At 54.9% G+C, this 18,193-nt stretch overlaps 1 protein-coding gene across 1 annotated transcript in view; it reads right to left on the bottom strand.

The window, feature by feature from the left end:
* The window catches only part of DSCAML1 (DS cell adhesion molecule like 1), a 327,097-nt gene that overhangs the window by 83,627 nt on the left and 225,277 nt on the right, over positions 1-18,193 (bottom strand). Inside the window, exons 3-7 of the mRNA XM_060157966.1 lie at positions 17,034-17,180; positions 10,984-11,262; positions 7,227-7,502; positions 4,704-5,000; positions 2,477-2,749 (exon numbers count right to left, since the gene is read on the bottom strand). Of these exons, the coding sequence (XP_060013949.1) occupies positions 2,477-2,749; positions 4,704-5,000; positions 7,227-7,502; positions 10,984-11,262; positions 17,034-17,180 (1,272 nt within the window). The remainder of the gene's footprint in view (positions 1-2,476; positions 2,750-4,703; positions 5,001-7,226; positions 7,503-10,983; positions 11,263-17,033; positions 17,181-18,193) is intronic.

The raw sequence follows: 18,193 nt of genomic DNA on the forward strand, positions 1-18,193 counted from the left end.
GGGAGAGGGAGACTGGGGGAGAGCGGGGATGATGGGTTTAAGCTTTCGGACAGGCAGGGGCACAGGGTCCCAGAGCCCTCATACAAATGCTGCTTCTCGGTCTGGAGAGAAAACAAGTGACTATAGCCCTGCTGGGGCTGGATTTGCAGACCCTGTGGGTAGGCAAGGGGCCATGTGTGCACACACGCCTGTGTACTACACACACACATATGCCCCTGCTTTTGAACTCCAAGCTTGTGCTGTGTGCCGGGAGCCACATGTGCCCAGTGCAGGGGCTCTGCCCTCTGTGATCTCACACACACACACACACACACATGCACGCACACACACGCGCGCGCACATGCCCCTTTCCCTCTCCCAGGGCTGGGAGACATGGTCGCTCAGCACAATCACAACAGGCCCAGCGAGTCGCTGAGACGGAATGCATCCGATTCAATTCATTAGGACTGATCGCTCCCTGAATGGGGTTGAATAATTGATGAGCAGAAGCAGCTTTCAGGATGTTCCGCGTACTCGGAGGCTCGCTGGAGCCTTGATATTTATTTATTTTTTTAAGCCAACAAACCCGGCCAAATGCTCGCTGGTGCAGGCGGGTGAAGGGAGTAGAGCAAAGGTTAGATGTTTTAATATGTGATGTTTACACTGTAAACTCTCGGTCCACAGCTTGTGACAGAAATGGATATAGGCAGGTCGCCCCGAGATGCTGGGAACGGAAGGCAGGCTGGGGATGGGGCCTGGGGGCTGTGAGGTTCCTGCCAGCACAAGGCCCCTGGGCTGGGCAAAGGTTTTAGCCTGAAAGGGGGGGCCAAGATGCGCCTCAGCCTGGCTGGGGTGCAGCAGTGGCGGGGGGGGCCAGCGAGGCAGATGCTGTTAGGGTCTCCTCTCTCCTCCCCAGGCTGGAGATGGGCCACAGAGACAGCCCGTCCCCCAGTTCTCAGGCTCAGAGCCAGGCTTCCCAGAAAGTCACTCCAACCCAGACTAATGTCTCAGTTTCAGCTCAAGAAACAAACACTGTCTGGCACTGTGACAGGTGGTGGACGCACAAGGGCGCATGGGACACGGCCCCAGTGTGCCGATGAGGGTGAGCCCTGGTGACAGGAGCAGAGGGCGAAGCACTGATTGCACGTTTGCTGCTACCTTCCGTTTCTCCGGCTGTTCTCCTGACATCTGCCCCGGGAGGTCCCATCTTCACCACACGCGTGAAGGGGCCCAAAACGGAGGCAGCATCTGTCTCCCCAAACCTTTCCTTCCCCCAGACTCCCCTCTTCCTGTCCACAAGGCCTCCACTCCATCTTGCTTCAGGAGTCTGGGGCCCCCTGGGGCCTTCCCCCTGTGCCAGGGCCCCTTTGCAGGCCCAGACCCCCCTGCTTTCTCTTCCTTCCCATGGGCCCTAGGGCACAGGCTGGCCCCCTCTCCGGGTTCATGTGGTCCCTTGGGGATATGCGTGAGCCTGCCCTGGCTCTTCAGAAAGGGACATAAGCCCCTTACCCAGCACGGCCACCACTGACCCAGTGACTTTCCACCCCAGCTGCCTGGATTTTACTGACCTCTCCTTAGCCAGGCCTGGCAGGCGCCACCTCTCCATCCTGCCTCCTAGGTGACCAGGCCACCCTGCCCTCACCCACCGTCCAGACAATCTCCAGGCCTGTCAGTTCCAAAGAATGTGTTTGGGAGGGAGCTTCACACCCCCGCACAGCCCCTAAACCCAGGGGACAGCTGTCGTCTAGTCACGAATTCATTTATTTGCTCATTTATATGCATTCATTTGTTTAATCCACAGACATTTACTGAACGGCCGCCATGAACCAGGCACTGTGTTAGATGCCCCCGCACAAAACACAGACCTCACCCAGGTAAGTGTGGCGGGCCTGGGAGGGAGGAGAAGTTTAGGCACCAGGCGGTGCTCTCCAGGCCTCCAGCTGCATTAGCAGGTGGAAGGTCCTTGCCCATCCCATAGAAGCAGCCTCGGCTGGCCAGTCTGAGCCCTGGAAGGGAGTCAGGGCACCCAGCACATGCACCCTCCACCCAGGTTCTTGCTGCTTCCGCTCTGCGACTCCTGCCCCTCTCCTACCCGTTGGTCTCTCATGGGCCCTGCTGAGTTCTGGGTGGTTCCATGCGAACATCAGGGGAACAATATAGCCTGTCCCCTCTGACCTGGGCCTCTTGCCCAGGTGCCACTGACCCCTCATGCCCCTGGGGCCAGTGCTGCCGTGACGTGCAGCCCACAGAAGGAACTGGAATGTAGAGGTACCCGTGGCCTTCTTATGTACCCCCTCCAATCTCCCCCCCTCCCAGCCCCCAGCAATCTTCCACCCTGCCCCCTTCTGTCCAAACTCCAGGCCGGAGCCCTCTCTTCCGTGGCTTTCCACTCCCTCAGGACTGCCTGCCGCTGCCTGAGTGGCTGGCTGAAGAGTGGCCCACAATCCTGGGTGACCAGGAGGGCTCCGGTTCAGGCTGGAAGTTGGGGGAGGCCTACCTTTGACGGCCACGTGGACGCTCTGGCTGATGGAGAGCTGCGGCTGGATGAGGACGCTGCACAGGTACTCCCCTTCGTCCATGCCCTTCTGCACATCAGTCAGTTTGAGAGTCCCGTTCTCGAACACCACCTGGCGGTGGTTGTCGGGCAGCAGGAGGGCATCCTTATACCACTTGATGGAGTAGTAGGGGTAGCCGATGACCCTGCAGTTGATAAGGGTGTCCCGCCCGGCGACAGCTGTGATGTTCCTCATCGCCCGGATGCTGGGGGGGCCTGGGCAGGAGTTGGGAGGGAGGGGGAGGGGAGGGGCGATGGCACGGTTAGCCAGGGACGGCCGGGCGCTGCCCCGCGATGCTCTTCTCAGTTGCTTGGACTCGGAAACTCTTAGGGGATGGAAATTTGGCAGGGGGAGAGGGAGGCCTTTTTTATAAGACTAAAGGCAGAGGGCTCCCCTGGTGGCGCAGTGGTTGAGAGTCCGCCTGCCAATGCAGGGGACACGGGTTCGTGCCCCGGTCCGGGAGGATCCCACATGTCGCAGAGCGGCTGGGCCTGTGAGCCATGGCCGCTGAGCCTGCGCGTCCGGAGCCTGTGCTCCACAATGGGAGAGGCCACGGCAGTGAGAGGCCCGCGTACCAAAAAAAAAAAAAAAAACCCACAAAAACAAAAACAAAAACAAGACTAAAGGCAGAGGTTGGAACTGGGGGCACCCGTGGTCTCTCCCGGACTCACTGTTACTATCTTCAATTAGTTGCAAACAGACATGTTTCATTCATGCCCAGGGCGAGACTCCGTCCCCGAACGGGAGAGGCTAGATGAGTGAACTGAAGCCTCACCGAGAAGTTACTGGGATTTGGGAGGGCGAGTCCTCATTCATGAGGAGATTAAGATTCGGGGGTTAAAGTGGAAAAGTAGAGATTTTGTTATTTTCATTTGATTTGCTCATAATGGTCTTGTACCAAAAAGGATCGCACATACATTAACTATTTAAAGGACGATAGGAAGGTCTTCATGGATGATTTTCTTTCAACAGGTAAATGTGTTTTGTGGGCCCCTGAGAAGGGGCTATAAAGAGGGGCTCTGATCACACTGGCGGAGGGGAGGGAGTGTCGTCACCTGGGTCAGGTAGGCGGATGGCCACGTGGGAATTGCAAAGGAGGCTCAGAGGCCACCATGGTTAGTGCTGGGTTAGTGCTGGAATGGGTACATGAAACTCTGGGCTTCCAGCTCCCCCCCCCAGTAGGTGAGGGGCAGGACCAGGGCATCTCCCACGACCCTGCAGCTCTGTCCCCTTCCAGTTCAGAGAGGGTGGGAGGGTGGCCAAAGGGAGGCCACATTTCTCATGGGGGGTCGGACACCTGGCACAGGTGAATTTAGCATGAACACCCCACTCCCCTTCCCCGTGCCTATCACAGCCACCAGCGCCCCTAGTCCAGCGCCCCTTCTCTCCCACTCCCCTGTGCCTCTTCTGCTCTCGTGTCAGGGCTCACTGGTTGGGTCAGATGAGGACCAATCTGACACCACAGGGCTGCAAAGAGCTTCAGAGGATCCTCTGCTCTCACCACAGCAACCTGGAGACCTGAGGCACGGGGACGGTCACCTTGAGGACTCCTTCCCCCTCTCTTGAAGGTGCTTGCCTTGGGGCACCCTCACCCAGCCTGAGTCCCCTATTCTTGATGGCTGGGGTCTTGGAGGGTAGCCAGGGGAGGGTGGACTGAGAGATGCTGGTGCCCTGGCTCCTGGCTGCTTACACCTCCTGGAGTATTGTGGGAGCGGGATACAGCTTCGGTGGACACCCCTATCAAAGGGCAAGCCTGGCCCCACTTCCCCTTCCTTGTCCCTGGCCTTGCAAGGCCCTGGTGGGACTGTAGGCGCCAGTGGAGCGCTTAGTGTACCTGGGGCCAGAGAGATTGATGGGGAGGAACGGGGTGGGGGGCAGGATTGTGGGAGGGGTGAAGGGGTATGGGGAATGGGAATGCAAAGGGGGAGAACGGTACCAGACACACACACACACACACACACACACACACACACACACACACACACACACACACACGAATGGATGATGGGACTTGTGGAGGGCAGGGAAACGGGGAGAGAGGAGAGAGACCTCTACTAAAATCAAAATGACGATTAATAATAAGTACTAATCACCACAAGAAGAATGGTAAGCACAGAGATGGCAAAGGAACTCAAAAGCCTATTCTGATATTTAAATGTAGACAGGCACCTCTTACGTTTATTCGCGCCTGATATTCAGCACTGCCCACCGAGTTCCGCGCCGTGCACCGGTACACGCCCCCGTCGCGGATCTGGGGCCCCGTGACATTCATGTGGCTGATGGTGGTGCCGTCGGACATGGTGTACTGGCTGGTGCGGTGGCTTCCGTCCCGCATGATGGGCTCGTCGTCCAGGGCCCAGGTGACGGTAGGGGGCGGGGCGCCCTTGGCTGCGCACATCAGTGAGAACTGCTCCCCGGGGTTGACCACCTTCTCGCTGAAGGACGAGACGATGCGGGGCGTGCCGTCTGCAGGGAGCGAGGAGCCCCCTTAAGGGTCACCGAGTCACAGAGAGACCATCCCCCCAGGCCACCCCACCTCGTCATGGGGAGGAGGCAACGCAGAGGACGTAACAATGGTAAAGCCCTTCCGCGTACTTCCAAGATTCATGTACCATCCGCAAAACCCTGTTTAGTGCACGTGAATGAAGACTCCTGGATTTGAATCCTCCCTCAACTACCTGTTAGTTCTGTGTCTTTGGGCAAGTTACTTAACCTCTCCGAGTCTTTCCATCTCCCCTCTGTGGAGGATGGAGATAATGGGGATAATGATTATATCCTCCTGGTACTGATGATGTGAGGAGTAAATGAATTAATGCATTAAAGATGCTTACACAGCACTTTGCAAGTGCTTAATAAATGTTAGCTCCTCTCAACTTTTCCTTTTCTGCCTCTTTCTCCTCCCTTTTTAAATAAAGCCATAGAGGCTCAGAGGTTAGCTATGTGTGGAACCAGGACCTGAACGGTCCAATTCCAGCTCTGATTCGAGTGGGAGGGGTGCTGGTGCTGTAACTCTGTTAGCAAAAGCCTGAAGCTTGAGTCTTAACATGTGAGCTGCCCGGGGCCAGTGGTGGTGGTGGGGTCTGTTTTGGGGCTTAAGTCTTGGTTAATGGAATAACCTCGGACAGCATAAGTAACCCCCGGGGCCCCACTTCCTCCATGGATCATGGGGGATGTAATCATTAACCCTGGCCATCCTTCCACACATGATTGCTGTAAAGGATTAAAATAGGTGCTAAATCCTTGAAAAAGTCAAACACCAAAACAAACATACAAAAAAAAAGCGAGGCAAATGTAACATGGCACTCCACATCCCACCCACATGTCACACCAAAATGCTGACGTTAACTCAGGCTGCCAGCCCCTGGCCCCATTTCTGAGGGAGAGCCTGGTGCCTGGTGGAGCCTGGTCCTGCCTGGCGTGGCCACTGCCTCTGGCCTCTCCTCTGCCTCTCTCCCCAGCCCTCCCTCTCTGGCTGCCCCTCCCTTCCAGCTCATTGCCCCTCTCACCAGCCTCCTTCTCCACATCCCAGCTCTGAACTGGTGGGCACCAGCTGCCCTGTGAGATCCACCAACGGCACAGGGGTACCCTCAGAGAGAAAATGCACTGGGGGGGAGTAGTCTGCTCCTGGGTGGGGAGCAGTTCAGACAGGAGGTCCCCTGAGACGAAAGGCACCCCTTTCACACTAGGCTGTGCCCAGCTGATGTGTTTCCTCATTGGGAAGAGAGACCAGGGATGGGGCAGGACAAGAGGAGGTAGGGGCTGAGGAAGGCAGTTTGCTGGGCACCGGTGAAGGATGAGGGCTTAGTTTCGATGGATGCCCGGCTCTCATGCCCCACTTGCCAAGGAATGAGGACCCCTGGGCTGTAACAGTGAGACAGATACCCGTGGGGTTTGCCTAGGTTTGGTGTTTTTGTTATCACAGTGAAAAATCCTTGGAAGGAACAGGATTACGGGAGCAACAAAGGAGCTGGGGAACCACTGAATTTGTTGGTAAGGATAGGGCCTCTGCTACCCCCCGCTGCATCTTTGTGCAAATAAGAAAAACGTGCCTCCTCTGCGTGGTCACAGCCCAGCGTGGGTGCGTGGCTTGGTAAGTGGAGCGCAAGCTGCATTTCAATTCTCACCCTCTTAGTTGAGCACCTTGTGTAGTGAACGACCCGAAAAACCATACACAGAGGTGCTGGGTGCGGAACCTTGGGGGCGTAGTAGCTTTAAAAGGAGAGAGAAGCAGGTGGAAAGCCAGGTCCATGGTAAGAAACAGGGCCTGCTGTGAAGAGACCTCAGGCAGGGAGAGGATTCAAAAATCCAGAGGTTCCCAGCACCCTTCCAGAGCCTCTGGGAGACCGAGAGTCTTTGAGACCCTACTGAAGGCCCTTCTAATAGTGAAGTTCTAGTAATTTTGAAGGGCAGAGTCAACAGAGTATGGCGGTTAAGAGCCCTGAGTTCACACCCCAGCCCTCTTCCTTAGCAGGGCCGTGTGACCTTGGGCAAGTGACCGAAGCCTCGGTTTCCTCAGCTGTCAAATGGTTATTATAAAAAAAAAAAAGTTATCTCCACACAGGGCCCTTGGGAGGATTAAATAAGACAGTGCATCTGCCTGGAGTGCTGTGAGTGCTGAACGAATGCCTCCTGCCTCTGGCCGGGCTGTAGGAGCCCTGAACCTGCCCGTCTGCTCCGGCGGCCCCAGCTCACCCTCGAGCACAATGATGGCGAAGTCCTGGGCGGTCTGGGCTTTGCGGGTGGCGAAGCACTGGTAGGCCCCGGAGTGGCTCTTCTGGGCCGAGGTGATGAGCAGGGTCTCGTTGCTGAGCCCGCGGATGGAGATGGCCTCGTTGGGCAGCAGCAGCTCAGTGTTGCGGTACCAGCGAATGGTGAACTCCGGGGAGCCCGTGAGGGCGCAGGAGAGGATGACCGTGCTGCCAATGCCGGTCTTCAGCTTCTTTGGTGTCAGGGTCACATGAAGAGGGTCTGTGCCGGACCAGGCAGGGGAGAGGCGAGGGAAAACAGGGAGGAAAAGGAAAGAAAAAGGACTCACTGTGAGTGGAGTGTGGCCAGGAGTGGGCTGTGGTCACAAAAGTCCCCAGGAGTCAGGAGGCCCTGATTCTGTCTCCAAGACTCCTTGTAGCAGGGGGGACCAGGACAAGTGAATTCCTTTCTCTAGGGCTCAGTTTACTCATCTGTTAAATGGCAGGGTCAGGCCAGGAGATGTCTTTACGTCTGGTATTCTGATGGCCTGTGCTTTCCTGACGTGGGCCCTTTGGCTGGGCGGGGCTGGGAAGCTCCCTTTGGCTCAGGAGGACGATGGGACCTCGTCTGGTTCACTGTCCTCGCTGTCACCCACCCTAGAAACCAGGGAGGCACCCACGGCCGAGCCACCTGTCTCCTGTACTTATACAGATAACCACTTGCTACCTTCTGACTTCCTTTATATGCATCAGTTAATCCCCTGCCCTTTATCCTCACCACCCCTGTCCTGCTGCAGGCCTGCAGCTCCTGGCCTGGACCCATGCAGTACTCTCTTCTCCCTGCTCCCCTTTTCCCTGTGTCCTGCCATCGGTTCTCCATGCTGCAGCCAGCCACCGCCCTGTTCAGAACTTCCACGGCACCCAAAAACTCAGTGTGGCATTCAAGGCCATCAAGGCCCTTGGGGACCTGGCACCCTTCTCAGCAATGCAGTGTCTAGACCAGCAGCCTGCCTGTGCTTCCTGCACACGCAGAGTCTCACCTAGAGCACCCTTTGCCCCCTCTACCTACTTCCTACTCATCCTTCACATTGAACTCAGGTGTCATCTCTTCCAGGAAGCCTTCCTGGACAGCACTCCCCTCCCAGGCTGGGTTAAAGATCTCTCTTCTGGGGCTCCCTGTGTGTAACCAACACAAGACTAAGGTCATGGTCTTCTAATCACCTCTTTGTGTTTCTATCTCTCCCTCTGGACTCTGAGCCACTTGAAAGCAGGGCGGTGTCCCTCATCTTTATATCACTACTGCTGTCTGAGTCATGTTGATCGCTTCACTGGCTGGCTGGCTGGTTACCACCCCCAAGCTGGCCTCTCTCCCTTCATCTCCATGGGCTTGGGGTTCTGTACAGGAGCCTTGGAACCCCAGCGAGGGAGCTTGCAGGAGATGGGGGCACGGCAGGCCCGTCTGGGGGGGCACAGTCAAAGCACACACGAGTCTGCTCACACTGTGCTCTCCCTACTCACTGCCAGAGCCTCTGCCTGCTGTCCAGGAAATGTCAGTGCAACATGACGCAGGTGGCATCCTGCTTGTCCCAGTCACCAGCCAGGGCTCTCAGGGCCCTGCCAGCCAGCCAGCCGCTCTCTCCTCACTGCCCCTGCACGGGCTAGGATGTGTGGGAGGCTTGGGGACAGAATGATGTGGAGTATGGAAAGCATTGCTTTCCTCTCCATGAACCTGGCAGAGAGGAGCTATCACAAGGATGGAAGACAGAGAAAAGCCAAGTCACTTCCCTTTGAAACTGGTTGTCCAGCCAAGCCCAGTGTGGCAGAGGGTGGGGAGCTGTCTCAGAGGAGAATGAGGTGTACCCTTCCACTCGGGGGCAGGGGCAGGCGGTGCGTGCACACAGCTGTAGGCAGTTACTTACTGTGTGTCTGTGAGTGTGCTCTAGGATGACAGTGTGTTACGTGGAGGAATGTGTGTATCTGTGAGTGTATATGGGCACCATATATGTGTGCACGTGTGTATGGGGAGGTGGGCATGTGAACTTTCAACACATCTGCCTGTGTGTGTGTGTGTGTCTGTGTGTGTGTGTGTGTGTGTGTGTGTGTGTGTGTAAGTACCTGCCTGCCTGTCTGTCCTGAGGCAGGAGCTCTGAACACCAAATTACTCAGAGTTAAGTTTGCTACTTTTCCAAGGATTTGGGGGTACGTGGCCCTCCTGACCTGTTCCCTGAGACAGTGTGTGTGTATGAATGTGAGTTTGAGTGTGTGTATGTGTGTGTATAGCAGGAGGGGTTGAAGGTAATTCTAGACCAGACAATTTTGGACAGTGCTTAGGTCAAGAGGGTACTAATCCTGGTCCTTCTACCTGCCTCCTCTGCGGTCCAGGGTTTGTCTATATAAGAGGACCGCCCCTTCCCCCCAAGCCTTCAGCATTGTAACCTAAGCATTTGTATTATGAACTGTTGCTCCCAGAGCATTTCTTGGGGCTGTTCCTGCTCTTCCAGCTTCACAGTGGATTCGCAGAGGGGGGGGTCTCTTCCCCACACTGCAGATAAATGTGCTCCAACTGCCAAGACCCCCTTGACTACGGGGAGGACACTGGGCCCATATCTGGGCTGAGGGCGACAGGACAGCAGAAGGCCAGGAGGGGGTGGGCTCTGTGTGATTCTCTGGTCCACCTGAGGGTCCGCAGACCTGCAGCTCTGTGCTCATGAGATAGGTGGTGAGCTGGGCGGAGAGCATCTTTGGTCAGTCTTAACGGCAGAGTGCCCCTTTCTGCAGGGGGGGGGGATGGGATCACCTCTGGATGGCCTCTTTCTGCCGCCCAGGCCGAATCCCTCACAATGCCCTCGGGTGCAAAGTTCAAGGACTCAGGCTACTGCTGCCCCACAGGGGTGAGATCCCACAATCCTGGGTCTCCAGATCTCTAAATGTCAGTCCCGCTGCTGCCAACACCTTCCCTGCAGCCCCGAGAGCAGGGAACTCAAGGGAGGGATGGAGGGCCGGGGGGCAGAGGATGCCCCTGGGTCTCATAAGTCCCCCTCCAGGGTTCTTTCCCTAGCTTCAGCCCCTCTGCCTCGACCTCTCTGCCCTTCCGGCAGCTCAGCAGCAGCAGGGGTCTGCGAAGACCTCCTGCTCTCCACACGTGCTCCCTGGACCCTGGGGCTCTGGGATGGGGAGGAACAGGAAGGACCAGAGTTAATGCCCAACTGGCAGGTCCTGGAAAGGCTGCCTTGGGTGTTTGCCTCCAGCGTCTGCCCTGATCAATCGGTACTTCTATTAATTATCACTAAATATTCTGAATGTCGCCTCTGGTGGGTTCATATGTCCTCTGATGGATTCACGTCAGCATTGTTTCCTTTAGTATAGACTCTGCCTCCTCCCAAGAAGCTGAGAATCCCTGTGAGCTTATCACATCACTGTCATTGTCGCTTTTGACCCTTGATGCCAGGTTGTACAGCTCGTGACCTCTGGGAGGTCGGAGGGCCAGGGTTATTATCCCCTTTGACAGAAAAGGGCACAGAGGTGATGCCCAGGGTTATATGATTTTCCCCAAGTCAGTTACGATCTGGTGATATCAGAACCAAAAGGCAGGTCTTCTGATTTCAAACCCAGGGCTTTCCCCAGGACACCAACCTGCCTTCCCCAACCAGGGGATCATCCCCTGGGGCCGGCCAGAGGCAGGGGCGGCTGCCCCCACGCCCCTCCCCACCACACACGGTGCTCTCAAAGGTTACTGAAGCTGGAAGAGGGGCTTCCCCGCTCACCGATGACTGTGAGGGTGCCTGTGGCCTCTGCTGAGCCGAAGGTGTTGGTGACCTCACAAATGTAGGTGCCGCTGTCCTCGGTCCGCAGGTCACTGATGGTCAGCCCCGTGATGTGCTTGGTCCAGCGGCTATCAGCTGGAAGGGGTCGGCCATCCTTGAGCCAGCGGATGGCAGGGATGGGGTAGCCGGAGGCGGTGCAGGGCAGCTCCATGTTGAGGCCGGCCCACACTTCCTGGGAGTGGAAGCCATCCAGGATGGTGGGGATCGACTCGGCCGGGTCTGGAAGGCAGAGAACACGAGAGGTCCTGGCCAGCCCTGGGTGGGAGCAGGAAGGCAGGCCCCCAGAACTTGCTGCCCACTGGTGCCCGGAGTGAATGATACCCAGTGTGCGAGGCTCTCTGTGTCTCCCTGTGCCCCAGACTCTGGCCCAAACGCTCCTACTCGGGCCAGACGGAGGCCCTGAGAAGCACGGCTGGGAGCAGGGGCTGGGGGAGGAGAGGATATGGTGGGCAGACTAGGCTAGAATGACAGACAGACAGACAGACAGAGGGAAAAAGGGAAACAGCAAGAGACACAGGGAGGGAGGGACTTTCATACAAACAGTCCCTGTGACATGAGGATCCTGACATCTTGGGTTTGTAATTCTGGTCAGTCTCAGTCTGGGCCCGTCAAGGATGGGCCTCCCTGTCCCCTCCTGTCTCTTCCCACCTGCAATCTGGGCAGGCTCAGAGGGGGCAGTGCCTTTCCACCAGGGCCCAGAAGGGTTCGGAAGTTAAGCCTTCCACAAAGCACACTGGCTACCCCAACGATGCTTCTGTTTTTTGCATTCCCAAACCTAGAGAAAGCAGCGACTGTGGACCTGCGCCTTACATTGCAGGAGGCCTAGGCCCTCACTGGTGGGATTCTGTGTGTGATGCCCGTGTTATGTGAGCGGCGTGCTGGCTGCTACCTCAGTCTAGTTCTCACCCTAAAAGGCCTCTCTGGGTTTTCTGCCCACCGGGGACCTTCCCCTGATGTAAAACTCCCATAGGCTCCCTCTACCTACATATTACAATCCACACTTCTTATCCTGAATTAGGCCTTCTGGGATCTGTGATCTCACGCCAACCAGGTCCCTGGCTTGGCCTGCCTCCCGCCCCCCGACCCCTTTCTGATCTCACCAGTTCCCCACTCAGGGCATGCTGTCCGCCAGCCCACTCTGCTTGGCCAACTCCTACTAATCTTTCAAAACCAGCTTCAACGTCACCTCCTCTGGACGCCTCCCTCAGGCCACTTTCACTGGATTCCCATAGTTTTCCTTTGCTTTCATTTTATTTTCAAGCAGCCTTTTCTTTTAAAGAAAAAGAATGAAAAGTGCAAATATGCACATGACAAAACTTCAGAAAGTAGAGGAGAGCATACGGTGCAAAGGGAGTCCCCCTCACCCCTGCACCCAGCCACCCCGCTTCCCTCCCAGGGGCGACCACTGTCGCCACTCCCCCCCAGGCCCTTGCCAACAGCACTTAGCACCAGGCCATGTATCTGGCTCCCCTGGAAGGCCGAGAGCTCCTTGAGGCAGCGCTGATCCCCTACGGCATCTCCACGTGCCTGGCACAGAGCAGGGCTACTGAACCATAAACGTCTGAGGGAGGGTGAACGGGGGCACGTGGGCATGGGGCGGGCCGGTGGTCTGCCTTTTCCACATGGCAGAACTTTACAGGCTCATGGAATAGTAGAGCTGGCTTAGGGACTCGGAAGGCTCACACAGATGAGGGCCTGGAGACCAGAGAGGTGCAGTGACCTGCTCAGATCACACTGCAGAGCCAAGATCCGAAACCAGGTCTCTGCCACCCTTGTTCAGTAAATGGGGTCTAACCCCGGATTCTGCTCCAGAGTGAACCGTGAGAGCGCTGATGCCCCTCTCGGCCCCTTCTTGACTAAATGGGAAACTTCCTCTGTCCTCAGCTCACCTGCCCCCCCCCGCCCCTTTGGAGAGAGGCTGAGCTAGGAATGCTCCTCCCTGGGGAAAGAACTTTCCAGAAGATTCTCTCCTCCTTCCCTATTGTCCATGGCTTCTCACAGGGATCCTGAGACTGGGAATCAGGAGACCCAGGCACCAGTCAGCCTGGGTCACTGATAAGCCGTGTGACCTTGGGTGAGTCTTATGATTTCCCAGAGACTGAGTTTCCTCGTCTGCACGTGGAGGTGATACCACTGCTTCCAGATCTCCTAAGGCTGTTGTGGGCAACAGAGCAAAATGTGTGTCAAAGAGCTCGAGTGACACTAACCCACCATGCAGACATGCCCGGCGATTACTATTCTGCCCCCGCCCGCCCTCCCTCCCTGCCAGCTTCTGCGGCCTCTTCCCCATCCTGTGGGAATGGTTGGGCTAAACAAACCCGGTGCCAGGGAAGAATTACTCAATGTGACACTTAATTGATGCAAAATACACAAATTCCGTGGCGCACCGCAGAATTTACAAGCGGAGGGGCCCATGGGGCGGTGGAGGAAGGGGCTGGGGGTGGGGATGGAATTAATCGCCGAGTCTCAGGCGTGAAATTAAATTCTGAGGGAAAGAAACCTCTTTCATTACTCTGGAGCAGAAGTAAAATGCTGTGGCGTGTATGGTGGCAGCCTGGGGGGATCGGGGGCTGCCAGGGCCAGTGCAGGGCTGGGAGACAGATGGCCTGGTCCTGAGAAATCTCTGGGGGTAGGCTGGGGCTGGGCTGGCGGGGGGTAGGGGGTCAGTGTGCCCCGGGGTCGGGGTCGGGGACTGCTGGGACCTCTCCCAGCTGGCTGAACAGTTCTGCCCTGGAATATGACTTCTGCACCTGGCTCGGCACCCCGTGAGCTGGGGAACCCTGGTCCAGTCTCTCAGCCTCTCTGGTCCCTGGTGCCCTCCTTTATAAATGCAAATGATGGTGCCTCTTCCACAGAGCTAATGCCCATGACAGCACTTGGTCAACTCCAAAAAGCACCTCGATGTGACGAAGGGTTATTAGGCTGTATTTTTAGGGGGCTCGGTCTTTCCTCACGACTGCCTCCTCTTCAGAGAATTAACTGAAAAATGAAAAGTCCTTCCCCGCCCCCGCCCCCCCCCCCCCCCCCCCCAGATGTAGTAGGAATAATAATCCAGAGACAATAGAACAACAATAACAACGACCACAACAAACAGAGCAGCTACTCTCTGCTGAGCCCTTCCTGTATGTTCGGCCCCAGGCTAAGCTTTCTACGCGCGGCACCCTATTTAATTCTCACAACAACCCCAAGGAGAACATGTCACTCCCATTTTACAGATGGGGAAGCTGAGGTTTGGAGACATTATTGATTTGATGCCAGGTTGTACAGCTAGTGAGTGCTGAAGCTAAGACTGAAACCTTGGTCTGATTCCTGAGTCCTTTTTCCAATACGTCTCACTCTCTCCTTCCCCCGTCCCTCCCTATTACTTAATCAAACACCTGGTAAGAACTGAGAAAACCACAGGTGTGGTTGCTGCCCTCATCCAGTGACCATCGATAAGGCACTGCGGAGGGGATCATTCTGCCCCTTCCTCTTGCCTTTGTACCTGGTGAGGAGGAGGGGCAGCCATCCCTTGGGGTGTGCCGGGCTCAGACACCTTCAGCCACCAGGTGCCTTGGCAGGACCCAGCTCTGCCAGGACACGCAGCTGCATCTCCCATCCCTGATTCCAGGGGTTGGCCCGGAGCTTCTGGCCAGGGAGGGATGACACCCTTCCCGACCACCAGCCCCAGGAGCTCACAGGGTTCTGGCCACTAAGGAGTGAAACATCTCAGTTGAAAGCTGCCTTGGGACTGACCCCTGCCCTCAACTCTGGGAATGGATCTGAAATGTGAGGCTCTGGGCGGAGGCCTGAGCCCTCCTGACACGAATCTCCTTCTGCACTGCCTCACTTGGGTATCAGTTGCATTTTTGCCGAGACAAGCTGCTTGTAGATTGCCTTGTCACATCACATCACATCAGGGCCCGCGTCACTCCTGGGGCCCCTTCCCCTCCGCTCCTAACGTCTTCCACCCTGTCGCAGTCATCTTGTCTATCCTTGTCTCTCTGTTAGGTTTCTGTTTTTCTCTGCCCTATGTTTTTCTCTCTCTGTGCCCATGCCTCTCCCCTTTTGTCGTCTGGCTGCCTCCCTGTCTTTGCTTCTCCGTTTCTCTATTTGGGCTTCATCTCCTAGTCTCTGGTAGCATCTCCCATTCTCCGCATCCCCACCCGCCATCCCCAGCTGGTGGGCAATGAGAGCAGAAGGAGAAGGGTTGGCATATCCTCCAGTTTAAAGGGTGCCTTTTTTGAGGGACAAGAGTGGAAGTAAGATTAGTAGGATGAAGGGGCTAAATATTCGTGCAGGGGAAAGGAGCAGGCCTGCAGGAGGGAGGATTTCTGTGCCTTTCCCACAGCGTATGAAAGGCATGCAAATGAGATGCAAAACACTACACAAACAAGTCCGTATAATCTGGAAGGTAACCACTGACACGTTTGGGAATTGGGCTGCAGATGGCAAGGTCTAGTCACAAAGATGGGGCCACACAGCACAGCCCCATCTCCTCCCCACGTGACAGTGCAGTTTCCCTTGGCACTGATTAATTCCACAAATATTTACCTAGCACCTACTATGTGCCAGGCACAGGGCCAGGCTCTGGAGACACAAGGGGGAATCAGAGAGCCCGATCCTCGCTCTCCTGGCTTCCGCTTTTCCGCTCTTGCCCCCAAATGCACCAGGCAAATAAGAGGGGGTCCTGGATAGAGTCACCTGCTGGTCAGGGTAGTCCTCGCCAAAGCACAGAATGTCAGAGGTAGACAGAATCTGAGCTGTCACCTGATCTAGCTCCTTTTTCAGAGATCCAGAGACATTGCATGATTTGGTGGGGGCTAGTCCCCAAACCCAGGTGTTCTATCAGTTCATCTCCCTTCCAAAAGCCACTCTGATCCCACCTCCACAAGAGCAGAGATTTTCAAGTTGCAGGTCACAAACTGTTAGGAAGTTATGAAATCCATTTGGTGAGTTGCGTCCAGCATTTAGATAAATTGAAATGGGATAGAATAGAATAGAAAATATCAGAGTGCATCGCGACGCACGTGGTAGGAAATACCAGCGTGCGTTGCATAGGTCATGATGTCTGCGGATCACTGTCCGCAGTTTGAAAAGTGCTATTCCGGAAAGCCTTCCTTGAAGAGCGCCAAGTGCCCTTCTTTCTTCTGTGACTGGGGCACGTGTGTGGTGTTTGATTAGCGCCTTCCATGAGGGTGTGCAGCTGGAGGATGCTGGGGTCAGGGGGCTCAGTGTGAAGTCTGGCTGTGCCTCCCAATGGTTAAACAGTTGGGGTAAGTTGCTTGGCTTCCCTAAGTTCTGGTTTTCTCACCTGTAGAAATAAGGAGAGCAGCGCACACCTCACCTGGCGAGTATAGTGCCTAAGATACAGCACATAAGTGAAATTTCCGGCACACAGGGGGATTCAGTAAATATTAGCTTTCATCCTTCCATAAGGAGCTATAATCACTCCAGAATAAAAATCCTGATTTAATTTAGAGATTTATTTTTCTTAACCTTTTGTTTGCCTACTTTCAAATGTTGTGAGGTGGGCTATAACGAAAGACATACATGTATTCAAAAATAGATAGAATAGAATCCTAAAAAATTCTTAGGGACACAAGGAAATACAAAATCTCCCTAATCCAATCCAATCCCATTGAATCATTACTATGTTTGCATGGCAGATTGTATCTATGAACTTCCTGGCAGCAAAGGCAAAAAAGGAACGACAGGATAGGTTCCATATCCCTCATTATTTGATAAGTGGTAAAATAACAATTCTTCAGGAGAGTTAAGCTTTCTCAGGTATAGACTCCTGAAAAGAATTTAACTGTACGGTCCTTATGTGAAGGATACCCAAAACCAAACTGGACAAGGTCTCCCCCAGTGGTTTCTGCACCTGTGTTCTTTGATCTCCTTCTCTGAATCCCCTGAACACACAGCAGACTCCCTGATCAGTGGTGCCGACCTGCCCACCCAGTCCCGGGGGTGGGCTGGTGCCCTTCCTCCCCAGCCTTCTCGCCTACCTGTCACGGAGAGGCGGGCCCCGTTGCTCTGCCGGGTCTCCCCGCTATACTTGTGCTTGGTGATGCAGCGGTAGGTGGAGAGGGCGTCCTCCTTCTGCACGTCAGAGATGTACAGCCCGCCGTGGTAAGTAATAAAAAACCTGTTTTCTGGAGACATAATCAGGACACAGTCGATTACTCCTCTGGCTGGGCACACTACCAGAAGCAACTTGGGCCTGCAGGTGGCCTTCTCCTAGGCCAGGACTGCTGCCCAGGGGAGGGGAGGTGATGGGGAAAACAAGGGGGTGAAGCTGATGTAGTGCTGAAGGCAGGAGAGCATCTCTAACCAATGAGGATTTTCTATGTGCAAATCAATAGAAATTACAATGATTATTCCTTTAAATGTAGATACTTCAGCTTTTTACAGGAAGATATTGGGCTTTGGAGTCAGACTAAGATCTGGGTTCCAATCCGACTCTTTTACTTATTAGCTGTGTGACCATGGGAAAGTTACTTAACCTCTCTGAGCCTTATCTGTGCAACAGGGTGCAAATAATCCTTCATAGAGTATTATTATTATTAGAGTATTATTATTATTAAAAAATAATAAAGTGTCTGGCACACAGTGTGTGCTCTCTTAGTGAATATCAGTCCTCATCTTTCCCATCTCTTTGCAAGAGTTTGCAAAGCTTTAATGTTCATTGCTTGCTTGTTCTTACAATTGTTTGAGGTGTCGTCTCCATTTTAAAATCACACAGCCAGTAAGTGGATCAGAACTCAAGCCTTCCGGCTCCCAGCTCTCCCTTTGCACTGAGCCTAAAACACAAGCCTAAATCCCTTTCTCTCAGTTTTCATCATTTATTCACCCAAGAAACAATTATTGAGGATAAGCTATACTAGGAGTGGGGGCGTGGAGACACAGATTTACGATACTAATTCATCATACAGTTTTTGATACCATTTTGTTCAAGGCAAAGGCGCCAGCACTGCGCCCTCCACGGTCTCACTGCCGTGACAGCGCGAAGCAGAAAGGACAGAGTAGTTTCACCCATTTAGCTGATTACGAGACAAGACTACACTCCGAGGCAGAGTGGATTTTCTTGTCCAAGGTCCTAAGGCAAACCCTGAACTTGAGCTAGTCAGGGCTGATTTTAAAAGGGGGAGAATGTGGACTTGAGGGT

This window comes from Lagenorhynchus albirostris, chromosome 9 (genome assembly GCF_949774975.1).
Source record: "Lagenorhynchus albirostris chromosome 9, mLagAlb1.1, whole genome shotgun sequence".
NCBI classification, from domain to species: domain Eukaryota; kingdom Metazoa; phylum Chordata; class Mammalia; order Artiodactyla; family Delphinidae; genus Lagenorhynchus; species Lagenorhynchus albirostris.